General features: G+C 41.7%; 1 protein-coding gene across 5 annotated transcripts in view; it reads right to left on the bottom strand.

Annotated features, from left to right (window-relative positions):
* LOC139381182 (alpha-actinin-2-like) overlaps positions 1 to 14,630 on the bottom strand; it is an 84,095-nt gene that overhangs the window by 48,678 nt on the left and 20,787 nt on the right. For all 5 annotated transcript variants that reach the window (XM_071124602.1, XM_071124601.1, XM_071124603.1 and 2 more), the window contains exons 7-12: positions 9,464 to 9,545; positions 8,727 to 8,812; positions 8,062 to 8,154; positions 5,408 to 5,638; positions 4,920 to 5,067; positions 1,494 to 1,644 (exon numbers count right to left, since the gene is read on the bottom strand). In XM_071124602.1, coding sequence (XP_070980703.1) covers positions 1,494 to 1,644; positions 4,920 to 5,067; positions 5,408 to 5,638; positions 8,062 to 8,154; positions 8,727 to 8,812; positions 9,464 to 9,545 — 791 coding nt within the window. The remainder of the gene's footprint in view (positions 1 to 1,493; positions 1,645 to 4,919; positions 5,068 to 5,407; positions 5,639 to 8,061; positions 8,155 to 8,726; positions 8,813 to 9,463; positions 9,546 to 14,630) is intronic.

Genomic DNA, 14,630 nt, shown 5'->3' with positions numbered 1-14,630 from the left:
ACATCAATCTACATAACATTAGTACCTACATCAATCTACATAACATTAGTACCTACATCAATCTACATAACATTAGTACCTACATCAATCTACATAACATTAGAACCTACAGTACCTACATCAATCTACATAACATTAGAACCTACAGTACCTACATCAATCTACATAACATTAGAACCTACATCAATCTACATAACATTAGTACCTACATCAATCTACATAACATTAGTACCTACATCAATCTACATAACATTAGTACCTACATCAATCTACATAACATTAGAACCTACAGTACCTACATCAATCTACATAACATTAGAACCTACAGTACCTACATCAATCTACATAACATTAGAACCTACAGTACCTACATCAATCTACATAACATTAGTACCTACAGTACCTACATCAATCTACATAACATTAGTACCTACATCAATCTACATAACATTAGTACCTACATCAATCTACATAACATTAGTACCTACATCAATCTACATAACATTAGTACCTACATCAATCTACATAACATTAGAACCTACAGTACCTACATCAATCTACATAACATTAGAACCTACAGTACCTACATCAATCTACATAACATTAGAACCTACAGTACCTACATCAATCTACATAACATTAGTACCTACAGTACCTACATCAATCTACATAACATTAGTACCTACAGTACCTACATCATTCTACATAACATTAACCGGTGAGAAAATCTGTTCCACTCTGTCCTGGTGAGCAGCCAGGTCGCTCTCAACTCCCTCCCTCCCTCCCCCCTCCCTCCCCCCATCCCTCCCTCCCTCCCTGCCCCTCCCTCCCTCCCTCCCTCCCTCCCTCCCTCCCTCCCTCCCTCCCTCCCTCCCTCCCTCCCTCCCTCCCCCTCCCTCCCTCCCTCCCTCCCTCCCTCCCTCCCTCCCTCCCTCCCTCCCTCCCCCCCCCCCATACCTCCCTCCCTCCCTCCCCCTCCATCCCTCCCTCCCTCCCTCCCTCCCCCTCCCTCCCTCCCTCCCTCCCTCCCTCCCTCCCTCCCTCCCTCCCTCCCTCCCTCCCCCCCCCCATCCCTCCCTCCCTCCCTCCCCCTCCCTCCCTCCCTCCCTCCCTCCCTCCCTCCCTCACCCTCCCTCCCTCCCTCCCTCCCTCCCTCCCTCCCTCCCTCCTTACTTTAATTCCTGTGCGATGGCAGCGATCTGTTCCACTCTGTCCTGGTGAGCAGCCAGGTCGCTCTCAACTCCCTCCCTCCCCCCCCTCCCTCCCCCCCCCTCCCTCCCCCTCCCCCTCCCTCCCTCCCTCCCTCCCTCCCTCCCTCCCTCCCTCCCTCCCTCCTTACTTTAATTCCTGTGCGATGGCAGCGATCTGTTCCACTCTGTCCTGGTGAGCAGCCAGGTCGCTCTCAACTCCCTCCCCCCCCCCCCCTCCCTCCCCCCCCTCCCTCCCCCTCCCCCTCCCTCCCTCCCTCCCTCCCTCCCTCCCTCCCTCCTTACTTTAATTCCTGTGCGATGGCAGCGATCTGTTCCACTCTGTCCTGGTGAGCGGCCAGGTCGCTCTCAAAGGCCTCGTGTTTCCTGAGCAGAGCTCTCACCTCCGTCAGAGAGCAGGACTCGTAGTCCTTCTGAGACAGCACACTGTCCTTACCTAGACACACACACACACACACACACACACACACACACACACACACACACACACACACACACACACACAAACCATCAACAAAATCAAGGTTCGCTATTAGGAATTGATCCATTCTATTGTGATAGATAATCGATGTGCATTTCTATAGGCAGATCAGTTCAGATCAGTTCAGTTCAGATCAGATCAGTTCAGATCAGATCAATTCAGATCAGTTCAGTTCAGATCAGTTCAGATCAGATCAGATCAGTTCAGATCAGATCAGTTCAGATCAGATCAATTCAGATTAGTTCAGTTCAGATCAGTTCAGATCAGATCAGTTCAGATCAGATCAGTTCAGATCAGTTCATTTTATTGTTCTTATTCAGGAAATTGTCTCCCATCTTGAGCCCAGGACATCTCAGGTTGGTACTGCTGGTACGGTAAATTGTACTGACTGAATAGAGAAGTGGATCTCAAAAGTCTTCTCCGTGACCCCCAGCCGACCCCCAACCAACCCCCAGCCGACCCCCAGTCGACCCCCAACCGACCCCCAGCCTACCCCCAACCGATCCCAGCTGACCCCCAGCCGACCCCCAAACGACCCCGAGCCGTTCCAATATATTTAACTATTCCACAACTAGCTCACCTGATTCAACTGGTCAACTAATCATCAAGCCCTTTCACTGGGTCAATCAGGTGAGATAGTTCAGGACTACTGCTAAATAGTGAAAGGTCTGGGGGGGGTTCCCCGAGAAGAGGTTAGAGAATCCCTGGAACAGAGAGAGAACAGCCTCACCTACAGACCAGTTCTGGAGGGTAGTAACCTTCATCTGGACTCACTTACAGACCAGTCCTGGACTCACCTACAGACCAGTCCTGGACTCACCTACAGACCAGCCCTGGTGGGTAGTAACCTTCATCTGGACTCACCTACAGACCAGCCCTGGACTCACCTACAGACCAGTCCTGGACTCACTTACAGACCAGCCCTGGACTCACCTACAGACCAGTCCTGGACTCACCTACAGACCAGTCCTGGACTCACCTACAGACCAGTCCTGGACTCACCTACAGACCAGTCCTGGACTCACCTACAGGACAGCCCTGGTGGGTAGTAACCTTCACCTGGACTCACCTACAGACCAGTCCTGGACTCACCTACAGACCAGCCTGGACTCACCTACAGACCAGTCCTGGACTCACCTACAGGACAGCCCTGGACTCACCTACAGGACAGCACTGGACTCACCTACAGACCAGTCCTGGACTCACCTACAGGACAGCCCTGGTGGGAAGTAGCCTTCATCTGGACTCACCTACAGACCAGTCCTGGACTCACCTACAGACCAGTCCTGGTGGGTAGTAGCCTTCATCTGGACTCACCTAAAGACCAGCCCTGGACTCACCTACAGACCAGTCCTGGACTCACCTACAGACCAGTCCTGGACTCACCTACAGACCAGCCCTGGACTCACCTACAGACCAGTCCTGGACTCACCTACAGACCAGTCCTGGACTCACCTATAGACCAGTCCTGGACTCACCTATAGACCAGTCCTGGACTCACCTACAGACCAGCCCTGGACTCACCTACAGACCAGCCCTGGTGGGTAGTAACCTTCATCTGGACTCACCTACAGACCAGCCTGGACTCACCTACAGACCAGCCCTGGACTCACCTACAGACCAGTCCTGGACTCACCTACAGACCAGCCCTGGACTCACCTACAGACCAGCCCTGGACTCACCTACAGACCAGTCCTGGACTCACCTACAGACCAGCCCTGGACTCACCTACAGACCAGTCCTGGACTCACCTACAGACCAGCCCTGGACTCACCTACAGACCAGCCTGGACTCACCTACAGACCAGCCCTGGACTCACCTACAGACCAGCCTGGACTAACCTACAGACCAGCCCTGGACTCACCTACAGACCAGTCCTGGACTCACCTACAGACCAGCCCTGGTGGGAAGTAACCTTCACCTGGACTCACCTACAGACCAGCCCTGGACTCACCTACAGACCAGCCCTGGACTCACCTACAGACCAGCCCTGGACTCACCTACAGACCAGCCCTGGTGGGAAGTAACCTTCACCTGGACTCACCTACAGACCAGCCCTGGTGGGAAGTAACCTTCATCTGGACTCACCTACAGACCAGCCCTGGTGGGAAGTAGCCTTCATCTGGACTCACCTACAGACCAGCCCTGGACTCACCTACAGACCAGCCCTGGTGGGAAGTAACCTTCACCTGGACTCACCTACAGACCAGCCCTGGTGGGAAGTAGCCTTCATCTGAAACTTCTCAGCCAGGTGGTTGAGACGCTCCAGCCTCCTGATCTCACTCAGACCAGCCCTGGTGGGAAGTAACCTTCACCTGGACTCACCTACAGACCAGCCCTGGACTCACCTACAGACCAGCCCTGGACTCACCTACAGACCAGCCCTGGTGGGAAGTAACCTTCACCTGGACTCACCTACAGACCAGCCCTGGACTCACCTACAGACCAGTCCTGGACTCACCTACAGACCAGTCCTGGACTCACCTATAGACCAGTCCTGGACTCACCTACAGACCAGCCCTGGACTCACCTACAGACCAGCCCTGGTGGGTAGTAACCTTCATCTGGACTCACCTACAGACCAGCCCTGGACTCACCTACAGACCAGCCCTGGACTCACCTACAGACCAGTCCTGGACTCACCTACAGACCAGCCCTGGTGGGTAGTAACCTTCATCTGGACTCACCAACAGACCAGCCCTGGACTCACCTACAGACCAGCCCTGGACTCACCTACAGACCAGCCCTGGTGGGAAGTAACCTTCATCTGGACTCACCTACAGACCAGTCCTGGACTCACCTACAGACCAGCCCTGGACTCACCTACAGACCAGTCCTGGACTCACCTACAGACCAGCCCTGGACTCACCTACAGATCAGTCCTGGACTCACCTACAGACCAGCCCTGGACTCACCTACAGACCAGCCTGGACTCACCTACAGACCAGCCCTGGACTCACCTACAGACCAGCCCTGGACTCACCTACAGACCAGTCCTGGACTCACCTACAGACCAGCCCTGGTGGGAAGTAACCTTCACCTGGACTCACCTACAGACCAGCCCTGGACTCACCTACAGACCAGCCCTGGACTCACCTACAGACCAGCCCTGGACTCACCTACAGACCAGCCCTGGTGGGAAGTAGCCTTCATCTGGACTCACCTACAGACCAGCCCTGGACTCACCTACAGACCAGCCCTGGTGGGAAGTAACCTTCACCTGGACTCACCTACAGACCAGCCCTGGTGGGAAGTAGCCTTCATCTGAAACTTCTCAGCCAGGTGGTTGAGACGCTCCAGCCTCCTGATCTCACTCAGCAGCCACTCCTCATAGCCCTTCTCTGCCTGCTCCAGACCCGTCCACGCACTGGTGATGTCCTACACACACACACACACACACACACACACACACACACACACACACACACACACACACACACACACACACACACACACACACACACAGGATACAGTTTAACAGTACAGTAAGCCCCTCCTCCTAGCCCTTCTCTCCTCCAGGCCCGTTCATGGTGGTGTCCTACAGACAGACAGACAGACAGACAGACAGACAGTGTGTGTGTGTGTGTGTGTGTGTGTGTGTGTGTGTGTGTGTGTGTGTGTGTGTGTGTGTGAGTGTGTGTGTGTGTGTGTGTGTGTGTGTGTGTGTGTGTCTCTGTGTGTGCGTGTGTGTGCGTGCGTGCGTGCGTGTGTGACTCACTGAGACCATGCGTCCCTCAGAGGGCATGAAGGCAGGCCTGTTGGAGATCCTCAGCTTGGTCTGCAGGGTGTTGAAGTTGATCTCCAGCTGACACTTCTCCTGCACCTTGGGGGGTTTGTGTTGTCTACGGTAGTCTCTGAAGTCCTCCAGTTTACCACGCATAGCAGCCGTGGTCGTCTCCGGGGACTTGTTCTCTAGCCAGGGGGTCATACGACGGATCCACTCCAACAGCTGTGGGAACACACACGTTCATCTGGACTCACCTACAGACCAGTCCACACATGTTCATCTGGACTCACCTACAGACCAGTCCACACACGTTCAGTAACGCCATGACATCTTATCATGGGTTATATGGAGGGTAACAATATGGAGGGTAACATTATGGAGGGTAACAGTATAGATAACAGTATGGAGGGTAACAGTATGGAGGGTAACAGTATGGAGGGTAACAGTATAGATAACAGTATGGAGGGTAACAGTATGGAGGGTAACATTATGGAGGGTAACAGTATGGAGGGTAACAGTATGGAGGATAACAGTATGGAGGATAACAGTATGGAGGGTAACATTATGGAGGGTAACATTATGGAGGGTAACAGTATAGATAACAGTATGGAGGGTAACAGTATGGAGGGTAACAGTATAGATGGTAACAGTATGGAGGATAACAGCATGGAGGGTAACAGTATGGAGGATAACAGTATGGAGGGTAACAGTATGGAGGGTAGCAACATGGAGGGTATTAATATAGATAACAGTATGGAGGGTAACATTATGGAGGGTAACAGCATGGAGGGTAACAGTATAGAGGATAACAGTATGGAGGGTAACAGTATGGAGGGTAACAGCATGGAGGGTAACAGTATGGAGGGTAGCAACATGGAGGGTATTAATATAGATAACAGTATGGAGAGTAACATTATGGAGGGTAACAGCATGGAGGGTAACAGTATAGAGGATAACAGTATGGAGGGTAACAGTATGGAGGGTAACATTATAGATGGTAACAGTATGGAGGGTAACAGTATGAAGGGTAACAGTATGGAGGGTAAAAAGTATGGAGGATAACAGTATGGAGGGTAACAGTATGGAGGGTAAAAAGTATGGAGGATAACAGTATGGAGGATAACAGTATGGAGGGTAACAGTATGGAGGGTAACATTATGGAGGGTAACAGTATGGAGGGTAACAGTATGAAGGGTAACAGTATGGAGGGTAAAACGTATGGAGGATAACAGTATGGAGGGTAACATTATAGATGGTAACAGTATGGAGGGTAACAGCATGGAGGGTAACATTATAGATGGTAACAGTATGGAGGATAACAGTTTGGAGGGTAACATTATGGAGGGTAACAGTATGGAGGGTAACAGCATGGAGGGTAACATTATGGAGGGTAACAGCATGGAGGGTAACAGTATAGATGGTAAGAGTATGGAGGATAACAGTATAGATGGTAACAGTATGGAGGATAACAGTATGGAGGGTAACATTATGGAGGGTAACAGTATGGAGGGTATTAGTATAGATAACAATATGGAGGGTAACAGTATGGAGGGTAACAGCATGGAGGGTAACAGTATGGAGGGTAACATTATGGAGGGTAACGGTATGGAGGGTATTAGTATAGATAACAATATGGAGGGTAACAGTATGGAGGGTAACAGCATGGAGGGTAACAGTATGGAGGGTAACAGTATGGAGGGTAACAGTATGGAGGGTAACATTATGGAGGGTAACAGTATGGAGGGTATTAGTATAGATAACAATATGGAGGGTAACAGTATGGAGGGTAACAGCATGGAGGGTAACAGTATGGAGGGTAACAGTATGGAGGGTAACAGTATGGAGGGTAACAGTATGGAGGGTAACAGTATGGAGGGTAACATTATGGAGGGTAACAGTATGGAGGGTAACAGTATGCAGGGTAACAGTATAGATGGTAACAGTATGGAGGGTACCAGTATGGAGGGTAACATTATGGAGGGTAACAGTATGGAGGGTAACAGTATAGATAACAGTATGGAGGGTATTAGTATAGATAACAGCATGGAGGGTAACAGTATAGATGGTAACAGTATGGAGGGTAACAGTATGGAGGGTAACAGTATGGAGGGTAACAGTATGGAGGGTAACAGCATGGAGGGTAACAGCATGGAGGGTAACAGTATGGAGGGTAACAGTATGGAGGGTAACAGTATGGAGGGTATTAGTATAGATAACAGCATGGAGGGTAACAGTATGGAGGGTAACAGCATGGAGGGTAACAGGGGTTCTATGTTTAGTAGACATCAGAGGTAACTTTGTTACAGTAGTCAATATTCAAAGATTTGGATGGTTCATGTATAGTTCCAGATCGTTTGATATTGATCAGTCATATGATTGATATTGATCAGTCATATGATTGATCATGATCAGCAATATGATTGATATTGATCAGTTCTATGATTGATATTGATCAGCCATATGATTGATATTGATCAGCCATATGATTGATATTGATCAGCCATATGATTGATATTGATAAGTCATATGATTGATATTGATAAGTCATGATTGAGTGACAGGAAGTAGCTAAGGAACCAGTCACATTGTGTTATTTTTTTCCTCCTAAAATGGTGTGTCCCTGTGTGTGTGTGAGGGGTGATTACCTGACTGGCCAGTTTCTCATATTCCTCCATGAGGCTCTCATTCTCCTGGTTGACCCCCAGAATTGTACAGATACGGTTAGCTGCTGTCTCCGCCTGTAGAGACACACAGCAACGGGTCACATTACAGTCCCATCCTTTGGTTAATTACGTGGAAACCATCTGGACGGTGTGTGATGCTAATGTGATCTAGCACCCTAAAACAACGTGATGACAGCTAAGGGTTAGGTTTAAAATCCTAGTATTAATTGGTTATATTGTTTGGATAAAAAATGTTTTAATGTTTCAGACAGGAACAAAAAGGGATCCATGTTAAAATATCCACTAGTAATTCATTATGTGAGAACCTAGTTACAGTGGGGTGGTAGTATTTTCATGTGGTAATTCAAGCCTTTTAACAATAATCACTCTGCAGTCCAAAACCACACACACATACACTCAAACGGTCTCTCTACCTGCTCTGCTCCAGCAATAATCACTCTGCAGTCCAAAACCACACACACATACACTCAAACGGTCTCTCTACCTGCTCTGCTCCAGCAATAATCACTCTGCAGTCCAAAACCACACACACACACACTCAAACAGTCTCTCTACCTGCTCTGCTCCAGCAATAATCACTCTGCAGTCCAAAACCACACACACATACACTCAAACGGTCTCTCTACCTGCTCTGCTCCAGCAAAAGCATGGTAGAAACAGGAGACATAGGTCATGATAGCTCTCTCATCGGGCTTGGGGCTGTTGATGATGTCTGGAGTGGAGGGGGGGGAGAGTGAAAAACAAAAATAATCTAAAACCAGGAAAAATTTACCCAGGAAAAAACACAATTTGGGAAAATGTAAAACCTAATTTCGGGGGGAAAAAATCACAGATTTTATAGGTCCAAAATCACAGATTCTATAGGTCCAAAATCACAGATTCTATAGGTCCAAAATCACAGATTCTATAGGTCCAAAATCACAGATTCTATAGGTCCAAAATCACAGATTCTATAGGTCCAAAATCACAGATTTTATAGGTCCAAAATCACAGATTCTATAGGTCCAAAATCACAGATTCTATAGGTCCAAAATCACAGATTCTATAGGTCCAAAATCACAGATTCTATAGGTCCAAAATCACAGATTTTATAGGGCCAAAATCACAGATTTTATAGGTCCAAAATCACAGATTTTATAGGGCCAAAATCACAGATTTTATAGGGCTTCCTTTAGAGATTAACCATTATTTTAGCAGGTATATTGACAGAAAACATATCGCACTATTTTCTCTTGTTCACTAAGGACTTGGGGAAGAGTTTCCTGGTGGAAAAAATAGTAGCTTGCGAAATGTTTGATTTAAAAAAAAAAAAAGTAGCTCTCATAATAGAAAAGTTTGGAGACCCCTGATCTAAAATATTTACCTTCAGCGTCCAACATCTTGGGGATGTCCAGGTATTTCTCCGCCACATCAAAGGCTAGGTTCAGATTACCCAGAGGGTCATCCTGGATAGAGGAGATAGTAGAAGAGATCATAACGAGACACGTAAACACACCGTTTAACTGACATATTCATCCACACTGTCTTCAACTCATCATCAATCATACTATTACCGTGTAACACAATACAGGCTAGTACATGTAAACCGTTTCAACATTCAACATGGCAACTCCAGGGGACATACAATTCATTAGTAGACCTTCGGCCTTGGACCTAGACACTGTCCCTTAATATCCCAGGTGGTACCAACCAGGTGTTCTAATATCCCCAGGTGGTACCAACCAGGTGTTCTAATATCCCAGGTGGTACCAACCAGGTGTTCTAATATCCCCAGATGGTACCAACCAGGTGTTCTAATATCCCCAGATGGTACCAACCAGGTGTTCTAATATCCCCAGATGGTACCAACCAGGTGGTCTAATATCCCCAGATGGTACCAACCAGGTGTTCTAATATCCCAGGTGGTACCAACCAGGTGTTCTAATATCCCCAGGTGGTACCAACCAGGTGTTCTAATATCCCCAGATGGTACCAACCAGGTGTTCTAATATCCCAGATGGTACCAACCAGGTGTTCTAATTTCCCCAGATGGTACCAACCAGGTGTTCTAATATCCCCAGATGGTACCAACCAGGTGTTCTAATATCCCAGATGGTACCAACCAGGTGTTCTAATATCCCAGATGGTACCAACCAGGTGTTCTAATATCCCCAGATGGTACCAACCAGGTGTTCTAATATCCCCAGATGGTACCAACCAGGTGTTCCTTGCGGATTACCAACAGCTACAGATGTACTGTCTTAATTTGATCTTTCTGTTGTCGCAGATAATTTTCCTGCGCATCAGGAACTGCAAACTTGTAGTGTATTCAAGGTTTAACAAATCTTCTAAAGTTTGTAATTTCCACTTTACAATGTCAGACTTGATTTGTCCAACGAGAACTGTATCAACTCCTACAAAAATGTCCATGAATTATAATCCACGTAATAATTCACGTTTCCTGTTGCTGCAGGATGTTTCTCCTGCTGTGGAAAGCTGATAAAATGAAGACAGTACAGCATCTCAGAGTCATGCGTCGATAAAGCTCAGTTTATATAGTTAATATAGCTCAGTTTATATAGTTGTTAAAGCTCAGTTTATATAGTTGATATAGCTCAGTTTATATAGTTAATATAGCTCAGTTTATATAGTTGATATAGCTCAGTTCATATAGTTGATATAGCTCAGTTTATATAGTTGATATAGCTCAGTTTATATAGTTGATATAGCTCAGTTTATATAGTTAATATAGCTCAGTTTATATAGTTGATATAGCTCAGTTTATATAGTTAATATAGCTTGGTTTATATAGTTAATATAGCTCAGTTTATATAGTTGATATAGCTCAGTTTATATAGTTAATATAGCTTGGTTTATATAGTTAATATAGCTCAGTTTATATAGTTGATATAGCTCAGTTTATATAGTTAATATAGCTCGGTTTATATAGTTAATATAGCTTGGTTTATATAGTTGATATAGCTCAGTTTATATAGTTAATATAGCTTGGTTTATATAGTTAATATAGCTTGGTTTATATAGTTAATATAGCTTGGTTTATATAGTTAATATAGCTCAGTTTATATAGTTAATATAGCTCGGTTTATATAGTTAATACAGCTCAGTTTATATAGTTAATATAGCTCGGTTTATATAGTTAATATAGCTCAGTTTATATAGTTAATATAGCTTGGTTTATATAGTTAATATAGCTTGGTTTATATAGTTAATATAGCTTGGTTTATATAGTTAATATAGCTCAGTTTATATAGTTAATATAGCTCGGTTTATATAGTTAATACAGCTCAGTTTATATAGTTAATATAGCTCAGTTTATATAGTTGATATAGCTCAGTTTATATAGTTAATATAGCTTGGTTTATATAGTTAATATAGCTCAGTTTATATAGTTAATATAGCTCAGTTTATATAGTTAATATAGCTCAGTTTATATAGTTGATATAGCTCAGTTTATATAGTCATTATAGCTCAGTTTATATAGTTGTTAAATCTCAGTTTATATAGTTGATATAGCTCAGTTTATATAGTTGATATAGCTCGGTTTATATAGTTGTTAAATCTCAGTTTATATAGTTAATATAGCTCAGTTTATATAGTTGATATAGCTCAGTTTATATAGTTGATATAGCTCGGTTTATATAGTTGATATAGCTCAGTTTATATAGTTAATATAGCTCAGTTTATATAGTTGATATAGCTCGGTTTATATAGTTAATATAGCTCAGTTTATACAGTCGATATAGCTCGGTTTATATAGTTGTTAAATCTCAGTTTATATAGTTGATATAGCTCAGTTTATATAGTTGATATAGCTCAGTTTATATAGTTAATATAGCTCGGTTTATATAGTTAATATAGCTCAGTTTATATAGTTAATATAGCTCGGTTTATATAGTTAATATAGCTTGGTTTATATAGTTAATATAGCTCAGTTTATATAGTTAATATAGCTCAGTTTATATAGTTAATATAGCTCAGTTTATATAGTTAATATAGCTCAGTTTATATAGTTAATATAGCTCAGTTTATATAGTTAATATTCTCAGTTTATATAGTTGATATAGCTCAGTTTATATAGTTAATATAGCTCAGTTTATATAGTTGATAAAGCTCAGTTTATATAGTTGATATAGCTCAGTTTATATAGTTAATATAGCTCAGTTTATATAGTTAATATAGCTTGGTTTATATAGTTAATATTCTCAGTTTATATAGTTAATATAGCTCAGTTTATATAGTTAATATAGCTTGGTTTATATAGTTAATATAGCTTGGTTTATATAGTTGATATAGCTCAGTTTCTATAGTTGATATAGCTCGGTTTATATAGTTAATATAGCTCAGTTTATATAGTTAATATAGCTCAGTTTATATAGTTAATACAGCTCAGTTTATATAGTTAATATAGCTCAGTTTATATAGTTGATATAGCTCAGTTTATATAGTCATTATAGCTCAGTTTATATAGTTAATATAGCTCGGTTTATATAGTTAATATAGCTCAGTTTATATAGTTGATATAGCTCAGTTTATATAGTTAATATAGCTCAGTTTATATAGTTGATATAGCTTGGTTTATATAGTTAATATAGCTCGGTTTATATAGTTGATATAGCTCAGTTTATATAGTTGATATAGCTCAGTTTATATAGTTAATATTCTCAGTTTATATAGTTGATATAGCTCAGTTTATATAGTTAATATAGCTCGGTTTATATAGTTGATATAGCTGAGTTTATATAGTTAATATAGCTCAGTTTATATAGTTGATATAGCTCAGTTTATATAGTTAATATAGCTCGGTTTATATAGTTGATATAGCTCAGTTTATATAGTTAATATAGCTCAGTTTATATAGTTGATATAGCTTGGTTTATATAGTTAATATAGCTCGGTTTATATAGTTGATATAGCTCAGTTTATATAGTTGATATAGCTCAGTTTATATAGTTAATATTCTCAGTTTATATAGTTGATATAGCTCAGTTTATATAGTTAATATAGCTCGGTTTATATAGTTGATATAGCTGAGTTTATATAGTTAATATAGCTCAGTTTATATAGTTGATATAGCTCAGTTTATATAGTTAATATAGCTCGGTTTATATAGTTAATATAGCTCAGTTTATATAGTTGATATAGCTCGGTTTATATAGTTAATATAGCTCAGTTTATACAGTCGATATAGCTCGGTTTATATAGTTGTTAAATCTCAGTTTATATAGTTGATATAGCTCAGTTTATATAGTTGATATAGCTCAGTTTATATAGTTAATATAGCTCGGTTTATATAGTTAATATAGCTCAGTTTATATAGTTAATATAGCTCGGTTTATATAGTTAATATAGCTTGGTTTATATAGTTAATATAGCTCAGTTTATATAGTTAATATAGCTCAGTTTATATAGTTAATATAGCTCAGTTTATATAGTTAATATAGCTCAGTTTATATAGTTAATATAGCTCAGTTTATATAGTTAATATTCTCAGTTTATATAGTTGATATAGCTCAGTTTATATAGTTAATATAGCTCAGTTTATATAGTTGATAAAGCTCAGTTTATATAGTTGATATAGCTCAGTTTATATAGTTAATATAGCTCAGTTTATATAGTTAATATAGCTTGGTTTATATAGTTAATATTCTCAGTTTATATAGTTAATATAGCTCAGTTTATATAGTTAATATAGCTTGGTTTATATAGTTAATATAGCTTGGTTTATATAGTTGATATAGCTCAGTTTATATAGTTGATATAGCTCGGTTTATATAGTTAATATAGCTCAGTTTATATAGTTAATATAGCTCAGTTTATATAGTTAATACAGCTCAGTTTATATAGTTAATATAGCTCAGTTTATATAGTTGATATAGCTCAGTTTATATAGTCATTATAGCTCAGTTTATATAGTTAATATAGCTCGGTTTATATAGTTAATATAGCTCAGTTTATATAGTTGATATAGCTCAGTTTATATAGTTAATATAGCTCAGTTTATATAGTTGATATAGCTTGGTTTATATAGTTAATATAGCTCGGTTTATATAGTTGATATAGCTCAGTTTATATAGTTGATATAGCTCAGTTTATATAGTTAATATTCTCAGTTTATATAGTTGATATAGCTCAGTTTATATAGTTAATATAGCTCGGTTTATATAGTTGATATAGCTGAGTTTATATAGTTAATATAGCTCGGTTTATATAGTTGATATAGCTTGGTTTATATAGTTAATATAGCTCGGTTTATATAGTTGATATAGCTCAGTTTATATAGTTGATATAGCTCAGTTTATATAGTTAATATTCTCAGTTTATATAGTTGATATAGCTCAGTTTATATAGTTAATATAGCTCGGTTTATATAGTTGATATAGCTGAGTTTATATAGTTAATATAGCTCGGTTTATATAGTTGATATAGCTGAGTTTATATAGTTAATATAGCTCAGTTTATATAGTTGATATAGCTCAGTTTATATAGTTGATATAGCTCAGTTTATATAGTCGATATGGCTTGGTTTGTTT

This window comes from Oncorhynchus clarkii, chromosome 23 (genome assembly GCF_045791955.1).
Source record: "Oncorhynchus clarkii lewisi isolate Uvic-CL-2024 chromosome 23, UVic_Ocla_1.0, whole genome shotgun sequence".
In the NCBI taxonomy this organism is placed as follows: domain Eukaryota; kingdom Metazoa; phylum Chordata; class Actinopteri; order Salmoniformes; family Salmonidae; genus Oncorhynchus; species Oncorhynchus clarkii.
This window is presented reverse-complemented; position numbering and strand designations above follow the sequence as displayed.